This window comes from Microtus oregoni, unplaced genomic scaffold (genome assembly GCF_018167655.1).
Source record: "Microtus oregoni isolate MIOR12 unplaced genomic scaffold, Mior012 000006F_ref0000085, whole genome shotgun sequence".
NCBI classification, from domain to species: domain Eukaryota; kingdom Metazoa; phylum Chordata; class Mammalia; order Rodentia; family Cricetidae; genus Microtus; species Microtus oregoni.
This window is the reverse complement of record NW_024543065.1, coordinates 26,989,853-27,017,208: the sequence shown is the minus strand read 5'-3', so window position 1 is coordinate 27,017,208 and position 27,356 is coordinate 26,989,853. Positions and strand designations below refer to the sequence as shown.

At 45.0% G+C, this 27,356-nt stretch overlaps 1 protein-coding gene across 2 annotated transcripts in view; it reads right to left on the bottom strand.

Moving 5' to 3' along the window:
- Mettl24 (methyltransferase like 24) overlaps positions 1–27,356 on the bottom strand; it is a 125,071-nt gene that overhangs the window by 45,375 nt on the left and 52,340 nt on the right. Inside the window, exons 3-4 of one of the 2 annotated variants that reach the window (XM_041654650.1) lie at positions 25,994–26,133; positions 13,950–14,178 (exon numbers count right to left, since the gene is read on the bottom strand). In XM_041654650.1, the coding sequence (XP_041510584.1) occupies positions 13,950–14,178; positions 25,994–26,133 (369 nt within the window). The remainder of the gene's footprint in view (positions 1–13,949; positions 14,179–25,993; positions 26,134–27,356) is intronic. The other variant, XM_041654651.1, reaches the window with a different exon arrangement.

The window sequence follows — 27,356 nt, the reverse complement described above, 5'->3', positions numbered from 1 at the left end:
TGGCTTAGAAAATGGAGGAAACTCCGCTTCCAATCCCCACTGCTCTCTCTAGAGCCTTCATCTAACAGGGTGTAGACTGAAGCTTACGCTTGACAGTGCCAACGGCCAAACAGGGCAAACCGCATGCGCACTAATCACCCCCCCTCAGGAGCACAGCTCTCGGAGGCTGCGGTGTGCAATAAACAGCAGGCAGAGAGAAAAACCTCCATTCTCTGGCTCTGAAATTCAGGCATGTGCTATAAAACTAAATTGACATCTGTTAGCAGGCTTGTCACATGGGCGTTTTTTTTTTCCTGCAGAATCTGGAATAAATTAAATCTTAAAATAAAACTTGGAACAGGGAGGCCACTTTGCATAATTCCTCCTAATGGTGTGCTGCGTACCCATCGCACTGATTTTAAAGAGAAGTTCTAGGGAGAAAAGTTTCATTATCGTTTTAATTGCAAAACTGCCGAATGCCACTCCATGCTGGGAAATCTGTGGGGGTTTTTAAGGGTCTTTATGTTTTAAACTAAATCGTAGCAGATGAAACTTCCTTTCCTGGTATTTTCACTGGGTGGAAAAGAAACCAGATTTTAGGTCCAAATGCAACATTGTCCACCCCTTCTCAAAGACCTGGAGCCCAGCTCGTGGGCCCTGCTCAGCCCGGACTGAGTTTCAGAGGCAAACGTGGCCAGTACAGGTGGGACCTGGAAGAATTTGCTCAGGTCTGGGGCAGGCTCAGCAGTGAACTTGAATAAGTCTGGCCTCCTGTGCTTCATCCCCAGCACTCACTCGAAGGTGGAAAGAGAGAGCCATTTCCACAGAACTGTCCTCTCACCTCCTACACACAGGCACACACACACACATACACATAACACACACATACATACATGCACACACACATACACATAACACACACACGTACACACATGCACACACACACATACACATAACACACACACATACACACATGCACACATACACATAACACACACACATACACATAACACACACACATACACACATGCACACACACACAAGCATATGCACATGTGTCTACACAGGGGTACACTAATAACAAAGAAATAAGTAAATAAAAACAAAATATAAAATCTTAGAACTCGTTCAAGGGTACACGCCCTCACAGGACTTGCAAGTTCTCTGCCTTCTGCTCTCAAAGGCTTTTGGCTTTTTTTAAACACACACAAAGCAAATGCAGAGCCGCGTGACTCTCCTAATCGAAGCTGCACAGCAGACCCAGAGTCTCCTTCAGAAGAGCACAGCATACAAATAGAAAGCAAGGAAATGTCTAGAGTGCCTGTAATCTCTCCAGGTTCATTTGGTTCTCATTCTGCAAACCCTGCCAAAACGGTAAGATTGAGACAGATGCGCCCACTCCTGGTACACGGAAACCAAGGAAAGCAGGAGGACGCACCGGGAGTCTCAATCCTGCCGCACGTGACATTGTACCCATTTGTAGTAAGACGGGCGCCCTCCGCATTCCCAGAGCCACACCAGCCCTTCTTCTCTATAAAATACAATCACAGCGTGTCCTGTGACTACCCCTTGTTTCTTTTCCTATCTTGTGTGAGTTGTTCACTGAACCACATTCTCCAGCGGTGTATGTCGTAGCATATATAAAGCCGTGGCGTGTCTTATAATAGGGAAACTAAGGCACAACAGACTCAGCGAGTCGGTGAGGAAGCGGTGAGGAAACAGAGAGGATGCTGCAGAAGGCAACCAGGTTCCAGGACTTCTTTCTGCTTCCAGGGCCTTATTCACAGCAAGAGGTGGGAAGTAACAATGAAAGCCTGACTGTTCAAGAGCCTTCTATACGAGAGGCTCCTTTCTCCGAGCAGTAAATGCGCTCCGCAGCCGTGACAAAATACCTGCCATGAGCCAGTGAAAGGGCGAAATGATTTATGTTGGCTCTTAGGTCAAAGGTTTCCGTGTATGGTCCGATTTACTTACCCTGTGATGGCTGGGGGAAGAGAGAGTGAGTGTCCCCATAACCTCTCTAAGGTGCTATTCCCAGGGACCTAACTTCCTTCCCCTCTCTAGGCTTGGTCTTGGCTTGCCATTTCAATCAAGTGTTTTTTGTGGTTGGGATTATTTGATTATCTTGAGCTTTGCTACTGTTTGGATTTATTTCCTGCTCTGTCCCATCGTAACAGCAGAATCTGTGGACTGCTTGGCCACCTGCGGGTGACAGCAGAACCCCCAGACCCAGAGTGCTGTTCCCACACAAGCTTGTCCATCAGAACTTCTGCCCGCAGAGAGCAGCAAGGAGAACACAGTCACGGAACCCACAGCTTAATCCAGATGCACTTAGTTCTCTCTCTGGGGCTTTTCTAGCCTTTTGTAGGCCTGTGCTAGGAGTTAAACACAGGATGGTTTGAAAACAGTAAGAGGCAAGGCATTGTGCCCTGCAGGGAAAACTCACTATTATAGATGAGTGAGCAAACCTTAAAAAAGGAAAAAGAAAACCCCCTCATTTCTTAAGCGTGGACTTGAGAAGTTCTGGGCTCACGTTCCAAGACACCATACCCGCGGGGTCCACTGCAGACTGACGGGGGGTGAAAAGACAGCTCAGCTTTTCCAATTGCGATTCCGAGCCTCCAATGACTCATTACTGCTACATCACCACCGGCTGATTTCACAGAAACACCGAATCTTCATGATTAGATAGTAATTCCACTAGACGAAGCTGCCGTCAAACACACTGAATGACAAATGGCAGGCGGCTCCCTTTGAAAAAGGAAGCTAAGAAAATTTAGATCAACGAATGCATTGGAGCCTAAAATAACCTTCATTGCACCATAGCTGGTTTTTGGTAAGCTGTCTCACCCAAAGCTCATCTGAGACATTAGCAACCTCCGGTAGAGATCTGCAGGCTTGTGTCCACTGCTTACTGAAGCGGTACCCACTAGGACTGCACCAGGTTGGGTCAAAAAATAAGACTGAAGTCTTAGTGCCCTCCTCATCCGCACCGTGCGGGAGAGCACTCAGGTTGGCAAGCTTCCTAGACTTTGCACAGGTCAGGAGACCCTACAGAAAGGGATCTACCGGTCAGCAGCACGGCTCACTTGGGAAGACACAGCTCAGATCAAGGTTTTTTAGCTCAAGGGTAAATCAGTAGTCACTTAGAACCCAGGCATGCCTGGGCCTTGAGCTAATGGGGTGGGCCAACTTGGGAGGATTTGTCCAAGGATGGCAGCTCAGAAAGAAACCCACAAGCTTGGGGGTCAAACATGACCCATGCTATAGCATGTGTCCCTCGTCCCACCTTGATAAGAACTTGCACTGAGTGTGGAAGACAACATGAGCAGTGTGCTACGTGGCTCGGTGCTCAGGCTCCTGGGAACGTCTCCTGGGTTCAAGTCCCAGCGTTGTCCATTGCTGTGAGGGTTCCTCGGGCGCTGTGTTTTGCTCAATGTGTTACAGAGCTATGATACAGAAAGCATAGCTTCCCAACTAGGAGTCCCGGCACCGTCTCAGAACATGCTAGAAATAGAGCACCCAGGTCCTCCTCTGACCTCCTCCAACATCGTCGATTCAGTCAGATTCCAGGTGGTTAATACATACATTCCATTTGAGAAAGCATAGCATGGAATATGATTCGTAGGCAATGTAAACATCTCAAAATCATTCATTCCTGGTATTTTAAATACGTGATAGGAAAGATACCTAATAAAGGCAATCCATGGGCATAATCTAGATAACTCCAAGAGGTTGGATTTATTTAAAGCACACAGGAATGAAGATTCAGAAGTGAGATATACTCATGCCCCATTCTATCCACAAAGCAAAAAGGAGTGAGATGACCTCAAGGAGAGAAAAGGGAAGAACAAATGAGACCTCGAAAGCGAGAAGAGCATCTCATTCACATCACAAGCAGGACTGAGGGCAGGGTCCGCCGCCTTCCGTTTCCAAGCAGGTGGCAGTGATCTTGAGACTGCTCTTCTACCCTGAGAAGAAGCCCAGGCAGGGCCTCCAAGATAAAAGCCAGAGCCACTGTCACTGATTAAAGCCAGGGCCAGGGTGGAGCTCCCTAGCTCTAGAAAAAGAATCTGAAATAAATTTCCAAATACCACTGGCTGAAGATCTGGCCATTGCCCTAAGGAGAGTTCAGGAGAATAAAGACACCCTAGTAAACAGCAAATGAGGCAGATTTCAGATGGTTCAGTGGTGGGATATTCCCAGCATCATTGAGGGGAGTAGTAGCCCCTCAATGCTTGCATAAGACTAGGTCCTGGAGGCTACTGCAAAAGCACTAAGCAGTGAAGGATGAGCCAATAAGGAAAGAAAAAAAGAAAAGCCAAACCCAAAATCTTCCACTGAAAATGAGTCAGCAAATTAAAATTCCAAATTACACACAAGAGTCAAAGGATAGGAGCAAAGACAACCCCAACACCAAATGGACTGCTATTCGTTCAAGATTAATGCTATTGAACAGTCTGCTTAGAATTGGTATGTTTAGGATGCTCAGAGGACTCAAAAATAAGATCTGCTTTCACAAGATGTAAGCAGTGGCAATGCATTTTTAAATAAAACATGCACAACTATGAAAGAACAGATGGACAGGAAAGAACCCAATTAAAATCTTGAAAGTAAAAAAGTTAGTTTTTTTTCTAGTAAAAATATCAATAAATGGTATAAACTTTGCTCAGTACACAGTTTTAAAAGAAAGAGCTGGAAGCTAATACTAAGGCATTTACTCAAAGTATGAGAATAAATTGTATTTTAAAATATGAAAAAGCAACTAAGGGAGAAAGAGGGGAGATTGAAAGTCTCCAGGATGCATCCCTAAGTAGCTCCAGAAGTAGAAATAAAGGAAATGAAGAAGTGTGTTAGCTGTCATTCTGTTACTGGGACAAAATGCCTGAGACAAAAGACATAGGGAGGAAAGATTGTTTGGGTTCAGTTTCAAGAGTTCTCATGTATGGCGATCAATTCCCTTGCTTTTAGGCCTATAGTGAGACAGAACACCAAGGAAAGAGAATGTAGCTGAGAAGGCTGTCCTGTGGCAGCCAGGAAGCAAAAGAGAAAGACAGAAACAGACCAGCATCCTAATAGTCCTTTGAGGGCAAGTTCTCAGTGGTTTAACTTTCTTCTGCTAGGTACCACCTCTCAGAGGTCAAGCCGAGAACCAAGCAGTGAGGATGTTTCCCAGTCATGTCAACCTGAGAACCAAGCAGTGAGGACAACTCCCAGTCATGTCAACCTGAGGACCAAGCAGTGAGGATGCCTTCTAGAGTGTCAACCTGAGAACCAAGCAGTGAGGACAACTCCAAGTCATGTCAACCTGAGAACCAAGCAGTGAGGACAACTCCCAGTCATGTCAACCTGAGGACCAAGCAGTGAAGATGCCTCCCAGTCATGTCAACCTAAGGACCAAGCAATGAGGATGCCTTCGAGAGTGTCAACCTGAGAACCAAGCAATGAGGTCCTGCCCAGTCAACCTAAGGACCAAGCAGTGAGGACAACTCCCAGTCATGTCAACCTGAGGACCAAGCAGTGAAGATGCCTTCGAGAGTGTCAACCTGAGGACCAAGCAGTGAAGATGCCTCCCAGAGTGTCAAGCTGAGTACTAAGCCTTCAGCACATGAGTCTTTGGGAGAACACCAAGATCTAAACCACAGCAAGAAGCCTCTGAACCTGTTTTAACTTCTTAAATATTCACAAGGCACAAATTTCAAAGGATGCAGTATAGCGTCTCTTCCCAGGTGACTCATCCTCCATGGAGGCAGAAGACCTCCCCAGGTTTTCATTTCTTTCAGGGAGAGGCTAGGAAAACAAAACCACTGTGAGAACGGTGGAATGGCAACAACCTCCATATTCTTCTGTACTTTTCCTTCTGTGGGGCATAATTTACGTACAATAAAGCCATACATTTCAAGTGTGCAAACCAAAGACTTGTGACATTTGTGAATACCATTTAAGCCACCAACACACTCCAACACAGAGCATTTACACATCTGAAAGTCCCCTGTGATCCCCTCCATCCATCTCAGTTCCTTTATCAATGACTCCAGGTCATGACTGGTCACTTTCTGCTGCAAGCTCTTAGGGTTTTTCTTTTCTAGAATCTGAATGAGCAGAGAACTCACTTTGTACCCTTTTATCTAGTATGGAGTCTGCAAGATGGGTTCATATCCTATACATTACTAAGCTTATTCTTTTTTTTTTATTTTTGAGCTGTATTCCGCCTATATGGGTGGTAAGGCAAATGGCATATTGTTTTTTTGTCAATATAGTCCAACCGTAACCTATTTATTCAAATGTTGTATTAGTTATTTTTCTTGTTGCTGTTATGAAACACCTGACAAGAGGGGACTTAATAGAGAAAGTGCTTTAGACTTACAGTAGTAGCAGGTGTAGCCCTTCGTGGTAGGGAGGGCATGATGGTGGACTCATGATGGTTTGCTCACATCTGGGGCAGGTTAGAGTGCCATGCTGGCCTTCATCTGACTTTCTACTTCCTCCCCTTGTATTCCATCTGGGTCTCCAGCTCATGGGATGGCACTACCCACATCAGGGTAGACCTTCCTTCCTCAGTAATTCTTTCTGGGAGGATGCCAAAGGTGTGCCTACTACATGATTTTTAAATCAGAGCATGTTCACAATGAAGATTGATACACATCTGGACTGCCTTGGTTAGGGGTTACATGAACTTTCAAACACAAGTCGCTGTGTGGACATCTGTGCTCAGTTCTCTTGCATAAACACCTAGAAGTGGGCCTCTGGGTCTATTAGTAAATACTGGTTCAACTGCATCACCAACTTTCCATGACTTTACACATGTCTGAGATAGCCACCTTTGTAAAGAAGGGTTTGTTTTAGAGGTTTTCATGCAGGGTTGAGTGGCCTGGTTGGGTCCTAGCAGGTCATGGCAGGTGAAGCTGTGTACTTCACGGCAAGAGCATGAAAGAGGGAGAAGGGCCTACGGTCCCAGCAGTGACACCAAGGGCCCACCCCTAACTCCCTAAATACCTCCCACTAGTTGCATCATCTTCTAATTGTGCCACAGGCTGGAGATCAAGCTGTAAGACCTGGGCCTTTGGGTACCATTCCAGATCTACACTGTAGCACTGATTTAACACAAAATTGCCAAACCCTTCCAAAGCGCTCCCATTCCCACCAAGAATGCTTGAGCGGTCCAGTGTCGCCCTCACTACTGCTCTCGTCCATCTTTTCACTGTGTAGCTTTGGTGGCGGTTTGGTGGCGGTTTGGTGGTTGGTGGATGTTACAGTAGCATCTGTTTTGACTCCAGCTTTTCTTCCCCCTGGTGCCTAGTGGAGTTGAGCATCTTCTCATGTGTTTTTGCCTCTCCGTATCGTCTTTGGGAAAGTGTCAGTTCAGATCTTTTGTCCAGTTCTGAACTGGGTTGCTGATAACCCCACCCCCAACTTTCAGTGTAAATATTCTTTGCACATTCTGGATGAAAGTTTTAAAATCTAATCTGCTGTGTTGAATATTCTATCTCAGGATTTATGTTCTTAACAACATCACTGGATGAGTAGAATATTTTATCTTGATGAAATACTATCTTTTTAAAGTGTTTTTTTTTTTGATCTTTAAGAACTGCTTGCCTGAGATGGTTCAGTGTTTAGAAGACTTGGATGCTCTCCAGAGGATGCAGGTTTAATTCCCAGCACCCACATGGCAGATCATAACCACCCATAACTTCAGTTCTAGGGGATCTGGCACCTTCTTCTGTCTTCCTTGGGTACCAGGCATGCACATGGAGCACAGACATACATGTAGGCAAAAACTCATGCCTCCCAAAATTTAAAGATATATTTGTCTAGCAGGGCTTGGTGGCACACCTTTAATCCCAGCACTTGGGAGGCAGAAGCAAGTAGATCTCTGTGAGTTCAAAGCTAGCTTGATCTACAAAGAGCATCCAGAACAGCCAGGACTACTACTCAGAGAAACCCTGTCTTTAAAAAAACAAACAACAACCCACCCACCCACCCACCCCCAAAAAAAAGAAAGAGAAAGAAAGAAGGAAGGAAGGAGAGAGAGAGAAGGAGAGAGAGGAAGAGAGAGAAAGAGAAGAAATATTTACCAATCTCAAAGTCTTAAACATTTTTCCCAAATTTTTCATAACTTTTCCTTCCATGTTTAGTTCTATTTTTTTTAAGTTAACGTCTCAGCTTTGACTAGAGAGACCTCCTTTCACAATAGGTGATGGCTAATGCAGACCCATAACTGGCTGGAGTGTCAAGTACACATGACTGTGAGTGCTTAGCTGTGGATAAATCACATCTATTAACCTCCCTGCCTCCAAGGCTCAGGGAACATCACAGAAGAGCAGACAGAAGACTTCCTTCTTTTTGCCTGCATGTATGTCTGTGCAAACAAATCAAGCCTCTGTACCTCTTCTTTGCTGTGAACTGTTTCTCGTCGCTGTTTTCTCTATTATTTTTGTCTTTAGTTTTTATAACATTTCCCCCCCCAGTGGATCCAATCTTGAGCCTTGTGCTTACTTGGTAAGCTCTCGACCACTAAGTATACTAGCCCTTCAAATGTTTCTTTATTTCATTAAAAAAAATCTTCTAAACCATTTCAATAAACTTCATTTGCAAAAACTTGCCAATAAAAATATTACATATCAAAAATTACCAGATTCAAAGTCTACTCACATCAGTGACCCTTTCTACGGTCCTCAGAGCCATTCAGAAGCTGCGTGCACAGCACAGAGGAGAAGAAGTGCTGTTTGATTTCAGAGCCCATGTTCCCTCAAACAACACAAACCATAGACAAACACTGATGTTCTAGAAAGCTCTCGCTTGGGCAAGCAGAAACTATGGTTCTCTGAGAGTCCAAGGGAACACTGGGCTGGATGAATAGTGGCAGGTGGAAGCAGGGGCAGAGACCTGAGCTGACAGGGAGGAGGCCGAGTCCCTCAGAGCTACCTGACCAGACAGCCCAGCCCGGGGGTGGACATCTGCTCATGGGAAACAGATTCCAATTAATTCTCAGCGGCTTATTTATTCTCTCTGCGGCGCAGTATTTACTTTCTACACAGTCACCAGCAAAGCTGTTCCGTGCCCCAAGGCAGGAACGAATTCTCTTTCAACCACGTCTGAAGGACCAAGTGCCCTTTAGCTTCACACAAAGCTTTCGCGAATAACTCTTGCCTGAAATTAGTTGTAGTTAGCAACGTCCAGATGCATCTACGGCATAGTCTCCCTGAGAACAAAGAAAGAAAAGCCGGCATTCTCTGTAATATTTGGTTAAAAGTCACAGGCAATGTGGATCACGATTCTTTAAATTCACTGCAAGAGATGAAGTGACAACCCCTTGCCAGGCTTTCGACTGGAGACTTCCACACTGTGTTCTCAGATCTAATTCTCCAAACAAGACACACTTAATGAAAGCCGGTGTTGTTTAAGATGATCAAAGACCAGCTGACTTTTCCAGGGCCAAATGCTAACAAGCTAACTTGTGGGTCAAGTCTTGATTAAGGCCTTCGTTGAGGTAAGCACCCAGGAAGCTGCCTTTCCTTCCTATCAGCAGTGGGGTCAAGACTGACGGTCATAATAGGGAAGATACAGACCAGGAGAAGCCATCCCGCCCTCTGGGGGTTATGAATTGTTGGATAAAGTACACCAAAGAATGAAATTTTGTATGAGATCTTTGTCATAGGCTTGATTTGTTTGCTTGTTTTTTTTTTTTTTTTTTTTTTTTGTTGTTCAAATGACTGGAGCTGTCAGGAGTGAGCTGATCAGCTGCATGACTGACAGCCGTCAGCCCTTTTCTGTTGCTACTGCAGTTGCTAAGAAGCCCAGTAGGAGATGACTCCAGGAGCATAAAGAACTGAGTCTGAATGGGAACCAGTGCTGCTGTCTCCACCGTTCTCAGATCCAGTGGGACTGGAAACGACATTGGTACCATCCCACCAGAGATGGCGGCAACTCCAGCTTCAGCCCGATTGTCATGGCAGTCATGGGAGCTGTCAATCAAATAGCTCTTACTTGTATGATTTCTCCGACTGTTGTCATGACAGCTCTGTTTTGACAACCTCCTGGCGCTCAGGGAGGCTCCTGTCCAGCCACTGGTGTCCCGAGGAGGTCTCCTTCCAGCAATATAAACCAACAGTAGCTTTCAGGGCCACTACCCCAACCATGGCTTTTTGCTTTGAAAAAAAAAAATGCTTCATTTATTAAGAGCCACTCCAGGCACCTTGGAAATGTTGTTTCAGCCATGACAGCATCAGATGAACGGTCACAGCCACTCCAGAAGTCTCCCAACTCCTGCAGTCAGGTTGGGCACTGATTGCCTCCGTGACAGGCCCAGTACGATTTTCGCAGACTGTATGACAGAGGGTGCTGTGGACAGAGGGCAGTGAGCATGCGTGTCAGGCTGTGTTAGCAGCCCGCCTCTCGCTCTTCTGATGAGATCTCCCCCATGTACGGTCCTCCCACGCTGCAATACTAGGCATCCACAAAGCGCCTTTCCTGAAGAGTCACATTGCCTACCTTGTGGTCTTTACGTTGGAGAGAATGCGTTGAGCTGGCGGCATGAAAAGCAGCAACTCCCTGGGCTCAGCCTCAGGCGTCCCCAGTAGTAACTAGGGGCAGCAGATGAGTTCCAGAGGATGGCCGGGAACCTAGGCTGGAGCAGACTGAGACAAGGGCAGACTGCAGAAGTGTCTCTATGGAGAACTGAGACCCTGGGGACAAGACTCAAGGTGGGGCAAGAGAAAGACTATGGAAAACTGAGAACTGGAAGCACTTCCGGCCCCAGTCACTGCAGCCCACAGCCAGGGAGTGCAGTACCCCTGGTTGCTGCGGGGAAGCAGAGCTGGATGCAAAGAGCAGAGGCTCCCTATCCCTGAAGCCCAGAGCTGCTGGCACCAAGAGAGCTGCAGTTTAACAACCACATCTCCCACCCAAACTTGGCAGAAGAACCTTTAGCTGGCTGCTAACAATAAGGATCGTAATTTATCATTTCCAAGCCCGGATCATGTAGGAAATGCTGAGTATGCGATGAAGAGTTTGGGGGAGAAAAACCACACAGTAAAATTAATAAGAGCAGAATCCTCGAGTTTAATCTTCATCCGCTCTTGAAAAATTCACAGACTTAGCATCAACAACCACTGCAGCATGGGCTAGACAGTAAATCATCCCCAGTGAGCCTGGGTCTAGGTGATGTTACTCCCTGGCAGACAGGGCTTCTGGTCTAGGGCTGCCTTGCTGATGCAGCTGCTTCTGCATGATGCCTTTCAAAGGCTTTGTTGATTTATAGTTTGAAGTTAAAATTAGCAAAGAGTTTCTACAGCAGCACACGAGCCATATGCATCTTTCTGTCACTCTCTCCAAATACTGCCGACATTTGCTCTCACGTCCCTCACTTGACTAGAAAGCAGGTTTGGATGCAGGAAGGAAAAAAGAAGGAAAACAGGCAAATATAAAAATCATCACAGAACCATATGAGATATTTTAAAGTCATCAAAGCCCTGTGTGGCTTCTACTGCCGCTTTCAGAATCAAGAGACAAAGGGGTGGGAATACCGATCTTTCGAGTGTTTTGCTCTCTGCCTCCCCTGCCACAGTCATGCCCTCTTTATCAATGTCTGCACACACGGGGAGGAACGAAAACAGGCCATGCTTTCTCCAGCCGCAAATGAGGTTTCCTTTCATCTGGCACTGCGTAGCCCTCGCAGAGTGTTTCCAAGGGAAGCAATCATTCAATGGTGGCTTAGTTTTTGTTGTTTCTGTTTGAAAGTATTCAGCCAAAGAATCTCTGTGAAGGAAACTGATGGCTCTTCCATCCCTCAACAGTGAATTTTCCTTGAAGCATCAAATCCATACCTGGCAATTCTGAGGCAGATTCCTTTCATTATTATTACTGCTTTTAAGAAAAAATAAACCACTGTAGGAACAAAAGCAACCCTTGATCTCTCCTCTTTAAGTATCCTTGTAAATGCGTCTGCTATCCAGGGGCAAAATGCTCCATGATACCCCCAACCTAAAGGTTGGCCCGCTACAGCTCCCACAGAGCTGGTTGCATCCAGTTCAACTCTGTGTCTCATTATCCTAAAATATACTCTCTGTAGGAAATGTGCTTGGATGAATTACATGCACACATAATTTTTTCCAAAGCCTCATTTTATCCTCTTCTCTAGCAAGTCTTTTGCTAAAATGTATTGAAGAATGCACAAAGGGCTTTGACCTTAACCTCCTTTGCCTACTCAGTCTTGTCTCAGAAGAGCAAGGGTGGGCAGGACTAGCAAGTGAGCCACAGAGAGCAGCAATAAAGCTCTTTTCTGAACACAGAGAGGTTCCACTCTGAGGAGAATCTAGACTTGACAGATTGGGAAACTGGTTTGTGATTTTCATCAGTAAAGAAAAACAGGTTTGCAAAAGTAGGAGTGGCAAACAAGAATAAGCTGGAAGTGAATTCTGAAAAATGCCTCCACTTCTCACACTTATTAAAAATTTAGTAGCCCATGGAAAAAAGTTCTATTCAGAGATCTTACTTGAAATATTGTAGCCAGGAAGCATTAAGGTTTCTCACTGTTGGATGCTGGTTGCTCTTAGTGGCAGAAAAAAAGTACAAATGGCTAGCTAGTCCTGTGTTAGAAGAGCAATAACTTCCTCAAGACTGTTCTTGGAAAAGTTTTGACTGTCTGATTAAAGGGAGTGTGCTGGCTAATTTTGGGTCAACTCAACACAGGTCATTTGGGAAAAGGAAACCACAACTGAGAATATGTCCCCACAATGACCTCTAGGCAAGCCAGTGTGCATTTTCTTGATTGACGTTGCTGTGGGAGGGTCCAGTACACTATGGGTAGTGCCACGGCTGGGCTGGTGGTCCTGGGTTCTATAGAAAAGTGGGCTGAGAAAGGCTTAGGGAGCAGGCCAGTAAGCAGCATCCCTCCATGGCCTCTGTTCACATCACCTCCTACCTCCAGGCTCCTACCTTGCATTTCTACCCCAACTCCCCTAAATGATGAACTCCAAGCCATAAGAGGAAATAAACCCTTTCCTCCCCAACTTGTTTTTGATCATTATGTTTTATTATGGCAATTAAACCCTAACTAAGACAGTTTTTTTTTTTTTCAAAGGAGAGGAGAAAGAGGAGGCGGAGAGAGGAAAGGGGTAATCCACAGGGCAAGTCCTTTTATTAAAGATCAAGAAGTCAATTCAAACTTAAAATCCCCCACACTTTGTCTCACAGATGGGCTCTTATTTTGACATGTTTTAAATTACATGACACCTCATGGCACCATAGGCTAGGACAGGTCAAATTCACTTAAGGAGAGATGGAGACAAAAGAAGGCAATTGCACCCAGAACCACCCCTTTAGAGTCTGCTTCAAAGATGCATTAGCTGGGGTATCTGAAGCTAAAACTTGGGCTCAAGGAACATTGTTCAAAGATTGAGTTTCTTTATGCTGTTCCTCCACAATGGGGTATTTGCAGATATTTCACATGCTTTGGCATAATTATATAAATTGCAATGTACACGATGTCCATTCATTTTTGGAAAGTAGATTTTACTCAGAGCTACAAGTGGGTTTTGTACTTTAAGAGCCAAAATGTCTCAAAATAGCCAGTAACTTGAGAAATGTAAAAGCCAGTGTTTTTCCAAACATAAACATAAGAAGGATTATTTTTGTATATTCAAGGTTGAAATAAGCAGTTTAGTTTTCTGGAAATTTTAGATAAACTCCCAAGTATGCTGAAGTCTCTGTGAGAAGTAGCTTCTTAGTCTCTTGTCTCAACTTGGCCATTCTTAGCATTCCTTAGGAGCAACGAAACTCTGCAGTTCAGTGTCAACAGCTCTAGAATTCCCCAGCGTGGCTACAGGTCAGCTCTATGAACAATGGACAGCGACCAGCAATATTGGAAATGGGACCTGCAGCTTCCCAGCATTATTAGCCATGCTTTTCATTTTCCTAATTGATGGGTTTATTCGCTTTATTTAATTGTGAATTAAAACGGGAAGTCTCACCTTGTGATGCCCAAATTCATTCAAAATGCTTCCCAGTTTTCTGGTGTTGCTACGTGGCTTTTGAGCAGCCACAGCTGGATGTGGATCCCTCCAGTCGATGGACAAACGGTGATGCCAGAGGCGCTGGCTCTCCAGAACGTGGGCTGATTTGACACTAGGATCAAAACGATGCACCTCACACCCATCATTGGCCATGCTCACCTCAAAGTCCGTGTCGTCATTCCCCAGCCTAGAGACCAGAGGAAGAAAATAAAAACAAAAAAATAGGGTGAAGAAAAGTTAGATGAATAAATTGACAACTCTAATGGCAGTTTTCTTAGTTTCTGCTTTAGAACATGTCTAATGTACACATTTAATGAACTTCACATACACATACTCTACACACATATGCATGTACTATACACACACATTCCCTACACACACATACACATGCACTACACACACATGCATGCTCTATACATACATACATATGCCCTACACACATATGCTGATCTATACACACATACACATGCTCTTCACACACATATGCGTGCTCTATACACACATACACATCACATGTTCTCACACACATATGAATGTCATTCACACATATACACTTGCTCTACACACACACATACACTCATGTACTATAGACCAAAACTTCTGGATAAAAGAAAACTAATCTGTTAAGCACAGATCACAAAATCACTAGCTAAACATGTAGGCTCATATAAAGAATTGTTATATTATATTATATTATATTATATTATATTATATTAGCAAGGGGGAAAAGGAGACTACCCACTAGCTTCAATATGCAGACTACAAGCTACATAATCATGGAGGCTAGGGATAGATTAAGAGACTGGGCGGTGGTCTCCCGAGGAAAGAAAAACAGAATAGAGAGTAATGGAGAAATGGGGAAACTGGAACAGGATTAAGCAGAGAGGGGGAAGGAAGAGGGGAGTAGGGGAGAAAATATGGACAATAACATTAAGAGTTATTTGAGAGATCATATGAAATCCTACTATAGTAGAATCTTCAAAAACCATATACATATGTGAAATAAATCTAAATGGAGTCACTAAATAATGGAGGAGACAAAGCCCCAACTAGACATCATTTGCCATCAAGTGAAACCTCCAGTTCCAGAAGAGGGTTACGTCTAATTGGGTTGTTGGCCAAAAGGATCCCATGGAAACCCCAAACAATTTGGCTATTGTCAGATCATTAGTTGCTCTGCACAAACAGACTGTCAGGCTGAAGACACTTAAACATCTCATTGAACGCAGAGAAGTTGAGCCAGTTCCTAACTATCTTAACCCTTCCTAACTAGTGTTCATGGTACTGAAGGTTCTCTGCATGCTACCAGAGGGGAAAGGCAAACAAAAATCCAGCTACAAACGCTATGATCTACAATGGTGACCTGTCTGCGTCATACGCTTGTGCAATGGTAGCACAGATGTTGTGAGAATCACCAAACACTATCTCTTTGGACTTGAGGCCACTCCTTGAGATGGAACCCATTCTCAGTATTTCTTAGGCGGCCTAGAACCTGAGACTGGATAGGCCACGAACCCATGGGAAAACCAAGTACTCTTGCTCTGTTAAAGGCTCGTAGCAACCAAATGACTCCTACTGACCTTCTGCTCTACACAAAGTTCAGTGTTTCACTCAGCCACCACCAGAGAAGCTCCCTTCAGCAGTAGATGGCAATCAGCACCGAGAGCCAAGACTAGACAATGTGCAGAGAGTGAGCGGCATCCTCTCGGGATACCAGGAACGATGCAGAAAAGGGGGTGGGAAGATCGAGATGGAGGACACCAAGGAAACAGTATCTTCTAGACACAACAGGACTGACGTACATAGGAACTCACAGAGACTGTGGCAGCATCACAGGGCTTGCCCAAGTCTAAGTCAGAAGGGGTCCCAGCACTGAAATGGGAAATGGTCATGAGTGCCCACACAACCACTTACAAAAGAAAAATTTATTTTCTCCAACAGAGGCTCAACAGGGTATATAAGTCACACTTAAAAGAAGCCTCATGCCCAGCGGTAGATGAGCAATGTAAAACTAACTCAGTGGGATTTTGCTGTTGTTTTATATTGCTTTGTTTGGGAATTCTTAACCCTTACTGATCTTTTGCTTGTATATTATGGTTTCCGATCTTGTATTTTTATGGGTTTTGTTTTTGTGTTGTGTTTCTGGGCTTCTATTGCTCTTTCCTTGTTGTTGTTATCATTGTTATTGTTCATTTTTATTTGCCTGTTTTCCCAAGAGAGAGAAGAAGATGTGGAATGAGTGGAGAGGTGGGGATGATCTAGGAGGAGTTGGGAGAGGAGAAAACATTGTATGAAACAAAATTTATTTTCACTAAGAATAAGAATACCCACTAGTCTCAAGAGAACTTTCTCAGTAAAGGCTAAGAAAAGCCTAGGATTCCCTCGAGGGGAGCTGCGTTCTAATAATTTGCGCTAATTTATCTCCATGGTACTAAGCGTGATGCTGGACTTGTGGGCAGCTGCTGTGTTCTTTTAAAGTAGTGCAGTTAAAGAAAAAAGGGCAAATATATGCACTCTACTTAGATCCAGAGCAAGGAGACAATCTATACCCTAGTCTGCAACAATAAGGGGAAAAATTATGAACACATTATACCTAAGTACCTAGAAGGCAGTATGTCACGTAAACAGTTCGTATGCTTATGAACACTAAGCTACTAAGAAAAAATTCTTGTTTAGGGTAAGAATCACCACATTGATTCAAACACAGATTTAAATGGAAAACATGAAATTAACCAGAAGAGAGTTATTTTTTTCATGATAATTAAGATTTCTCTGCCAAAACCTCTATGCTTTTTTGAGGGGGGGGGGAGGGAGAGAGAGCATTGCTATGCAGTCCATAGTCTTGAACTCACAATCCTCCTGCCTCAGCTTCCTACTGCATGAAATACAAGTACGTATAATCATGCTTATTTCCAAAGTCCTATGCTTACTTGTGATTGATGATAGCAAAGCCCAGAATGTCTGTAATACACTGACCAAATCCAAACTAGTACAGAAGACCTTGATTCTCTTGGGTTACTATTTCAGGCTGCCGCACAATCTGGGCACACACAAAAATAAGAGCTAACAACTGTTCTGCAGGTTTTACTTATCCAAGATCATCTTTCATCTACGTAAAACTTCACGGTAGCCCTGTTTGCCTTACTCTTGCCCTTCACCCCACGATGTTGCTCTCTTCATCACCAGACGCCCTGACGAGTTATTCGGCCCATGACGTCCTTCAACCAGATCTCCTTCATCCACTTTAGTGAGACTCAGCATTTGCCTGAGAGGTCTGGTTGCCTATTTCTTTCTTCTATAAAGCCCGCTTCAGAAACTCCCTTCCTCCTCCCTCGTTCCCCCTTTCTCTTTCCCTCTCCCTTTCTCGCTCCCTCCTTCCTCCCTCATGTCTTTATGCTGAAATCAGATATAGGCCCTTAGGTTACTACGTAAGCACTCTGCTCACTGAGCTCAAACCCTACCCTTCAACTAGTTTCTTATAACTGTAGTTTCTACAAGTAAAAAAGAATCAAAAAGTTAGAAGCAGAGAAAATGAAAAGCAAGTCTTTCAACACCAGAAATTGTAGCCATAACTTCTAGAGATGAATATGTTTAATAGTTTTTCTCTATCTTTGCAGAAGTTTTCTACACCTATACAAAGGAAGACTCTATCATAAATTATTCGAAGTGCATGCCTACACATGTAAGCTAAGCATGACATAATAGAGATATTTTATATGTTATACCAAATGACCTGAGACTGTAATTGGTGATTTTTGTTAACTAATGTTGTGTTTTACTCAATCTAATCAATCCTCTTCACTTCTGAGTAGTGTGTCAGCCTGTAATGGCAGAGAAATAACAGTTAGCAGAATAAGTTAAAGGAAGGAAGTATGAATTCTGACTCCTGGTTTCATCCCACCCAAAGGTATGGGGGAACAGCTCACAAAATGGCAGGCAATAAGCAGAGGGGGGCAGTAACAGGAAGGACCAGGACAAAACAGAGTCCCCCAGGATGCCCCAAGGGCTATTTCCTCCAACGGGGTCCCACCTTCCACAGAGCTAACCCCTCCACATGTTTTATTCACGTCTTGAATCCATCATGACTTAATCCACTCGGGACAGAGATGTCATCATCTAAAATCCCTCACAGATACCTAGAGATGAGCTGTGCTACCCCCATATACACACAGATACCCTAGAGATGAGCTGTGCTACTTCCATAGACACAGATACCCCTAGAGATGAGCTTGTTACCCCCATACACACAGATACCCTAGAGATGAGCTGTGCTACTTCCATAGACACAGATACCCCTAGAGATGAGCTTGTTACCCCCATCCATACACACAGATACCCTAGAGATGAGCTTGTCACCCCCATACACACATAGATACCCCTAGAGATGAGCTTGTCACCCCATAAACACACAGATACCCCTAGAGATGAGCTGTGCTCCCCCAAAGACACACAGATACCCTAGAGATGAACTGTGCTACCCCCATACACACAGAGATACCCCAGAGATGAGCTGTGCTACCCCCATACATGCAGATACCCCTAGAGATGAGCTGTGCTACCCCCATACACACAGAGATACCCCAAAGATGTGCTGAGCTACCCCCATACACACAGATACCCCAGAGATGTGCTGTGTTCCCCCATACACACATAGATACCCCTAGAGCAGTGATATGTTACCCCCCCCCACCACATATACCCCTAGAAATTTGCTGTGGTAAACCCCTAGGCATGTTTCAACCCACTAAAGCTGATGAGATTAACATAACAATCAGTGTATATAGATTATAGAATAATGGGGTCTCACAGTGACATTTCCGCATGATTTAATCTTAATATATAAATACGCACTGTTTTGGGAAGCAATAAGCTATGCTTGTTTACCTAGTATGTACAATTCTGCCTTTTGTGTACTTAAAATAATGCTTTTTTGAGGCTTAGTTTAAATTTATCAAGTTTCAAGGCAGACACAAAAAGCATTAGGAAGACTCAAGATATTGCACAATATATCCCAAGGTAATAGAAGCAGGAGAGGAATCCACATCTGGCACCTCCAACGCACATGTATGGGTGTGCCCTCCACATGCTCCTTCATAGCAGGTGACCTGGGACACAGCAGGTGACCTGGGACACAGCATATGACCCGAGACACAGCAGGTGACCTGGGACACAGCAGGTGACCTGGGACACAGCAGGTGACCTGGAACACAGCAGGTGACCTGGACACAGCAGGTGACCTGGGACAGGAGCGTCTGGACGAACATTCCTCTCAAAGCCTGGAAAGTTGTCATGTTTTAGAGAATGAAACTGTGTTGAGCTTGCTTGCTCCTGACTCTCCTGTGCTCCAGACCGTGGCCACAGATAGACCTGTAATGCTGCCCTAAGTGACAAAAAGCGTTATGTAAGGTCTGACACTCCTAGGATACACAACAGTGTCCAGATACAGTGCGCAGCAGGTTCCAGTTCACCGACTACTCCTGTATGTGAGTATTTATAGGATGCTACATGTGAGCAAGGCATCCACCGCGCATGAGGACAAAGACAGCTTAAATCCTTCAACTGAGGGAGCTCACAAGGCAGTGATGAGGGAGGAGCATTCTGAGCAATTAATTATAACAATACCTACTATTAATATAAAAATCGGAATGAAACCATCTTCTACTGCTATTTAATGCAGAGAAAATTTACTATGGAAAATTTTACTTGCTAGAAATATTTTCTTTAGGTTTAGGCCATAGAGCAAGCAACCTGGATCACATGAGTGACTTCCTTCTCAAGGTCTGGGGTGACTAGTCCATTTTTCCCTTCTCCTGTCTGTGTGGTCATCACCCAGAAAGCTAGAAAGAGAAGCAGTGGCTACAGTCTTTCCGTGTGAGGCCACATCCTGAAGGCTGCACACAGCTCCTCTCATGACCACTGCTCACGACCTCGGTCACGAGGCTACTGAAGCTGGAGGGAAAGCCAGGGAATCCAGAGTGGCCATGTGTCTGGCTAACTTCAGGAGTTATGTTACCCAAAGAAGACCAAGAGAATGAACAGTAGGGGACAATTAGCAGCTTCTACAGCTCTCTCCCAAAAATGCTCCAGTAGTTAGGATGCATATTCAAAAGCTTCTAGCTAAGCCTGCCACCTTCCCTCTACAAGAAGGAGGTGAAGTTAGAAGATTCACGAACAAATATCACATCAGTGCTGGGGTTTGGGGGCACAACAATTTCTTCAGCATAAAAAAGACTATTAAATCTAAAAGGTTTTGAAGAACTACGAAGGGAAAGCCAGAGAGCCAAATTTCCAAAAGTAGACTGGACTAGAGTATCAGAACAAACACGTTGTCTCAGAGCCAAGCAGCCAGGTAACCTACATCAGCTGGGATGTGCACTAAACAACTATTGGATGTGTTTTTCCTACGGAGTGCCCACCATTCCGATTTCCCGGTGCACATCACTGAGAGCTCTTGGGAGAGGAGGGCTTGTTTTCAAAGTAGCCCATAAGTGTTCTTTAGACCATCCAAGCATGTGAACCACATGTATCAGCAGCTATGTGGCCTTGGGTACCACAGAAGGGAAAAGGAGTGGATTGTGGCGACCTTTGGTTAGCATTTTGTAAAGCAGGCTTGAGTGTATCACAATAAGTGGGTTTTATGTCCCCTGGGAACCAAAAGCTTAGAACATAAGGATATGAAAAGAAACTCAGGATCCATTACTGGGCAGGGAAGGACAATTGAAGCCACAGTGAGATACCCCATCCCAACCACCAGGAGGCATATAATTGAAAAAGCCAACATGGTGTGGACAGGTGGGGAAATTGGAAGAGTCATAGATTATCAGTGGGGATGTAAAATGGTACACAGTCAAGATAAGTGATAAGACATAGGCTCAAAACGTACACGTCAATGCTCATCTCAACACTGATAATAACTAACAAGGGGAACCAATGGACTGTCCATCCCCTGATGAGGGAAGAAGCAGAACGTGGTACTTCCACGCGATGGGTGAAGACTCAGACATGAAGAGCAGTGGAGTCCTGGTGCTGTAGATGAACTCTGCAAACATGACGCTAGGCATCAACGGCCATAAAACGTCATATATTATACGATTCTGTGTGCATGGCATGCTCAGCATAGGTGACTCTAGACAGAGAGTTGAGAACTGTTCAGCGTAGGTGACTTTTTAGACAGAGAGTCAAGCTAGTATTTGCTTAAGGTCAGGGGTGGTTGGCAAGTAGTGAGGGAGCTAAAGATCAGAGGGAAACTGGGAGTGCTGTATGTTGTGTCCAGGGCTTTGGAGAAGGAGAGGGAGATAAAATGTTTTAAGTTTAAGTGTAATGAATAAAAGAAACCCAGTTTGTATATTTAAGTATGTGAGTATATTTACATATAGTATATTAGTATATTTATATGCATATAAAATTGTTCAGGAGCTAAAAACTATAAAAATAAATTCGGAGCGTGTAGCCCTTATCACCGAGAGAAGAGGTCTAGAAGCCGTGAGAAGGGTTTTCCTCCCGACTGTGATCCAGCAGGATCAAGGAAGGCATGCTGGTCAGCTGCTAGGCTAGAACTGTAAACTGCCAACTGTGTGTGTGTGTAAGAGAGAGGGGGGGGAGGGAGAGGGAAGGAGAAAAGGAGGGAGGGAGGGAGGGAGGGAGCAGAGGAGAAATGGAGGTTCTCAAAGGATAGAGGAAGATATTTTATAATTATTGATTCTTGTATTAGTAACATTGCATGAAACTCCAAAGTTTCATTTAAAACATGAAGTCAGGCATGCTGGTATAAGCCTGCATGTGCTCAAGAGGTACTCGAGGAAGGAGGATTTTTGTGAGTTTGGGGCTAGCTTGGTCTGCAAAGGGTGTTCCAGAACCGCCAGGGCTACACAGTGAAACCCTACCTTAAAAACAAACAAAATCCATATATTTTCAGGACAGTGTCATTCCCAAAGCAATGAAATGGATTTTAGGGAACACACACACACACACTTCCTCTTCTTACAGATAAAGCATATATAGTAAACATTGCATAAACTGCTCTACGGTGCATCTATGGTATTACCAGACCACAGCTGGGCGATCAGGGAGAAACTATCTAGAGACATCGAGGACCACAGTCTTCTCCTTCCCCATTCATTTTATCCTGTGCTAACACTGCTCCTGCTGCCTTCATTCAAGCTCTTGGGAAGCAAACATGTTTGTCTGTGATTTCATTCATTCTTCTTGAAATGCTCCCAGCCACACTGAAGCTCGAGTTGCCTCACCATGTGTGACTTGGGAAATCTTCCGTCTTACACCGAGAAACCATGTCTTGAAACCGAATAGCATAATGTAACGCCGAGCAGGAGGGGATGAGGACGGCGGGCCTCTGCCGTGTTTGGCTCGTCTTCCTATCCATGCACCCCTAAAACACAGCTCTGCCAGGAGAGTGAATGAGGAGACTTCTCTCTCTGCTGCACTCACCCTGTATCCCCCCACCGTATCTGGACAGTACCCTCACCGCTGTCTATATTGGAAGACTTACCGGCAAGAGTCTGTCTGAAATTGTTTTGTTTTTGTTTTGTTTGTCACCTTGGCTGTCTTGGAACTCTGTAGACCAGGCTGACCTTGAACTCAGAGATCCTCCTGCCTCTGCCTCCCAAGTGCTGGGATTAAAGGTGTGCGCCAACAGACCTGGCTGCCTGCGTCAAGTGGCAAGATATGCACATACTATCCTCCGAGCCCAGGGCCTTTTCTTACTTTTCAATTTCTCTTCTTTTTCTTCCCTTCAACATTTGCCTTCCTTTCTTGTCCCTTCCTGTATGTTCACTGGTCTCCTGTACACCGTTTGAAAAGTGAAAAACTGAGCTTAAGTTTTGATAGAATAGATTGTAGCAGTCAGATAGATGTCTTTTTACATCTACCGTGGAATAGGGGACTTTGACTCCCAACAGAGAAATGGCAACTCGGGGAGAGACAGTGAGACACCACCTGGGTCAGTTACAAGGGTGGAGGAGACAGGACGGGGCAGATCAGACACAGGGCCTTCAACCTTTGTCGTCTCATATCTGAATTGTCAGGCTGGGGTCCCCCCAGTTGCATCTGCACCTTTGCTTTGCCTGGGAATCACTGGGCCCAGCAGAGGCACAGTTTTGTTATTGTCTTCTCAGGAGCTCACACATATACTTGTACGTAGAGGCCACAGATTCTCCGTCCATCCTCCCACTACCACACAGCTGCCCCAGCTCTCCCAGACACTGGTAACCCAGGGCCAAGGCTCCCTTCAGTGGTTCCTGGTTTCAGAACCACGACTTGTGTACCTCCTCTCAGCATCTCTTGAGAAGGCAAACGGCAATCTACTTGTCCTCAACAAACGGTTTGTCAGAACAGGAGGGGCATCTAGATCCCAGACCCCAAGTCACGGCCTAACCATCATCCTGACCCATTGCCCGTAATCCAAGTTTTATGATTTGCTATCACAAACCCTTTCTTTAGATTCAAGTGTCCTATCATTTCTTTTCTTTTTCCTTGTTTCTTTGTGATTGTTTGTTTTGGTTTCGGAGTTGTTTGTTTGTGTTTTGTTTTTGGGGACAGGGTCTCACTGTGGTCAAGGACCGACTGACCTCCAGTTCACAAAGATCCACCTGCCTCTGCCCCCGAGTGCTTGGATTAAAGGTGTGCGCCATCAGGCTCGGCTAGATTGCAGTTTGTAATGAAAGCTTTCATGTTTTCTCATCAAATATTGACCCTATAATCTATTCAGTTCTGTTTCCAGTGTAATTCAGAAGTTCTCATTTGCTTTTTTGCAGAGCTGATTTTGAATGTAAATGAAAGAAAATCAATCTTTTTCTCCCTGTAATAATCTGAAACCTCGCTGCAGAGCCATCTTATCGAACAGCTTGGAAGCATAAGAGGGGGAGGATTTCAAAGCATCTCCTAAATCACTTCGCAAGTTTTCTTTTATTCAGTTATATCCTTAAATGAATTTGTTGTGGAACATAAAATGCTAAGCAGGACGTAAAGTTTGGAACCAGGAAATAGAATCAAGATGGCATTGCCAATTTGCATGCTACACGATGCAATTATTTTTTGACCTACTTTCACAAAATTTTAATGTGACAAAATAAACGCCGCTGTCATGACTTAGCATCCTTCCTATGTTCTTGAAGCATAGCTGGGGCCTTCCAAGAAAAGCTCAGTTCTAACCAATGGGCTGCGCAGCTCCTGTCTGACTTAAGAGCCATTCAACACACAGCCTGTGTCCCCTTCTTAAGCCACTCGAGACAGCCAATGCCATCATGCCAAGCCGCACTCGGAGACACCTGCACTATGTCTTCACTTGACTCATGTATGAGTATATTAATTAACTTCTTACTTTTATCTGAATTCTTCTTTTGTTTTATAAAAATCCACAATGACTTGTAATCCTTTATTTTGGACCCAGGATCTCCCAACCCAGGTTGGCCTTGACCTCATTCTATAGCGGAGGATGACTTTGAACTTCCGATTCTCCTGCCTCTACCTCCTGAGTGGTGGGATAGGTATGAATGCCACCATTTTGTGGTGTTGAGAATCAAGGCCAGGGCCACATGCATGTGGGCCAACAGTCTACCCACAGAGCTACACCCCTGCCCACAGACTGCTTGTAGCAGTTTGAAAGCAATAACCAGCTCCTTTGGGGAGGTCCCCACAACACCCCGACACCTGTCCTTACCCACGACCACAGAGTCCAGCAGATGTCTACATGTGGACAGTCGGATGAAGTAAGGGAAACTTATAGCCGAGAGGCAGGCATGTGTGACATTGTTTAGGATCTTAACTGCTTTCAAAAATACTACCGTGGTCTAACCTGAGAACCTACTTGGCTTCTATAAATAGTCTCCTGAGCAGAATGTTCCAGATAGAAATAATTCTCTCCTCTTCGTTTTGAGATGTATCATTTTGTCCTGGTTGTTTGCTCTGTTTTGTCTTTTTTTTTAATGAGCTTTGTTTTATTTTTGTCAACTTGGCACGAGCTAGAGTTGTCTAAGGGAGGGAACCACAGATGAGAAAAAGCCTCCCTAGGAACAGGCTGTAGGCAGGCCTGTGGGACATGTTCTTAATTAATGACTGTTGTGGGAGGACCCAGTCCATGGTGGGCGGTGCCATCCCTGGGCTGACGGTCCTGGGCTCTGCAAGAAAGCAGGCTGAGTAAGCCACGGCAGCACCGTAAGCTGTATCCCTCCGTGGCCTCTGCTCCCATGCCTGCCTTAAGCTCCTTCCCTAGCTTCTCTGGGTGAACTGGGATGAGTCCCTGAGAGTGTAAATAAACCCTTTCCTCCCCACGGTGCTTTAGGTCATGGTGTTCCATGTGACAGAAACCGAAGACACATTGGTAAGTTCAGACGGTTTACACAAGTGCTGACAGACTTGGCGAAACAGTCTCGTTAATTGATGCCTATCGTTTTACAGAACCTCTCGAAATCTGTTGATACATCAAGGTCACTTTCAACCTGTCAAACCAAGTTGTGTTTTGGCAAAAATGCACATTTTTTAAAAGACAATTCCCTTTATTTTCTTTTTATCTAAATACAAAACTACACATGGATTGATCTCTCTCTCTCTCTCTCTCTCTCTCTCTCTCTCTCACACACACACACACACACACACATACACACACACAGTAGTGGCTCTAATTGGTCTTGGCTCATTCATAACTGCGTGTAGTATTCCCAGCACGCTCTTCCTTGATACAACCGTTGACATTTCTCTCTCTCTCTAACAAAGGTGCTCTAAGTCACACTGGACACCTCTGCTTTCTCCAAGGGGACTGTCCTGGTGCTGAAAACTGAAGCTGCTGCCTTGCTAGTGGGACGGGAGGCAAGGTGGCTCCTGCCAAGGTACCCCGAGTTAGTGATATACACAGCAGGTCAGCCTGCAGCTGAGGCACGAGACAGATCCCATCACCTGCACACACTGCCCCCACCACCCCATATCACTGAAAAGGCCTTGGCTGCCCGCGTGAATGTCTGTGCTCTCCTCAGCTATAAAACATGTCTTACCCTAAGGAGTAGAGGCGGCACCGCTTGCTGCGGATTTGATGAGCTAAGCCAAACCTGTCATCAAGACACACCAGCCAGGGCTTCGTTGCGGGGCTGGAGTCAGTAGCCAAGCTGTCTGTACCCATGTGATCGCATGCAATCTGTAAGGATTGGAAATCAATATGAATAATTTAAAACGCTGGATGATGAATGGCAGGTAGAGACTTAACTGCTTTCCCCGCTCCTGGAAACAGTGATGGGAGAGTTATGTCCTCTGCTGCTAACTACTCTCCTCCCCCAGGGAACCACAAGAGCGCTGGAAAATGTTCAGAGGCATTTCAATTACATGCCGGATAAGAAGCAACCTCATGAAGACTCAGTGAGGGCTTGAAGGGAAATGGGCTGCAGTAGCCAGCTGCCCGGACGGGAAGGAAGAGGGTCAGAGCGCTGTGCATCTGGGGTGAGCAGAAGTTGACGGAGGAGCAGATGCAGAAGGGTGTCTGTCTGAGAACTGGGCATGTGGCTACCGCATGAGTGTGACACAGTGCTGAGTAAGATGGTCACAAGGTCACCTGTGCCTTATTACAGAGAGGTTAGGTGGGCCCACCGAGGCCAGAAACGTAACCTGTGCTATCCAGGTTCAGAGCTGATCCCGGGACGAGTGAAGTGTCTGCTGAGAAGGCAGGGTTCTTGGTGATACTCTTTAATGAGATAATTATTCTAATAATAATCTCTAACGAGCTGCCTCCCGGGAGAGAAGGGCTAGAGCCCCGGAGCAGAAAAGGCTGCCCAGCTAACCCAAGCTCTTCTCCAAATGTATGCATCAAAATTAGAGTCGGAAACCAAAGGGAATGCTGTTGGAGTTAAGCAGAAAGAAGCCTAATTCCGGTGCACAGTAAGGGAGGATGGCTTGAGTTGAAGGCTCGTACTGTTCATGACCGAGGCTGATGGAATAGAAGAAAGCAGTTATGAGTCCCAGACATTGGCCTTACTGAGTGAGCAAAAGGCCCTCTCCTCCTCATCCCCCCCAAACTCTCAGGAGCATTCACATCTGAGACAATAGATCCCTCCAGATACAAAGGAGCTCAGGGGCTCACGGCTTCTGTTCATGGGAAAACCATAGCAGGTGATTTTTTTTCTTCTTGAGAAGATATTCTAGGGCTGGCAAGATGGCTCGGTGTGTTAAGAAATTGCAGCAATATTCTCAGCAGTGCTTGAGTTGTTTAACTGCAATGGTGTCTGTAACTCAAGCACTCAGGAGCAGAGACATGTGGATCCTGGGGCCTCCATGGCCAGTCTAGCTGAATTGTGAGCTCCAGGTTTGATAAAAGACCCTGTCTCAATAACTAAATAAAATTAAAAGGTGGGAAGCAATGGAAGAAGG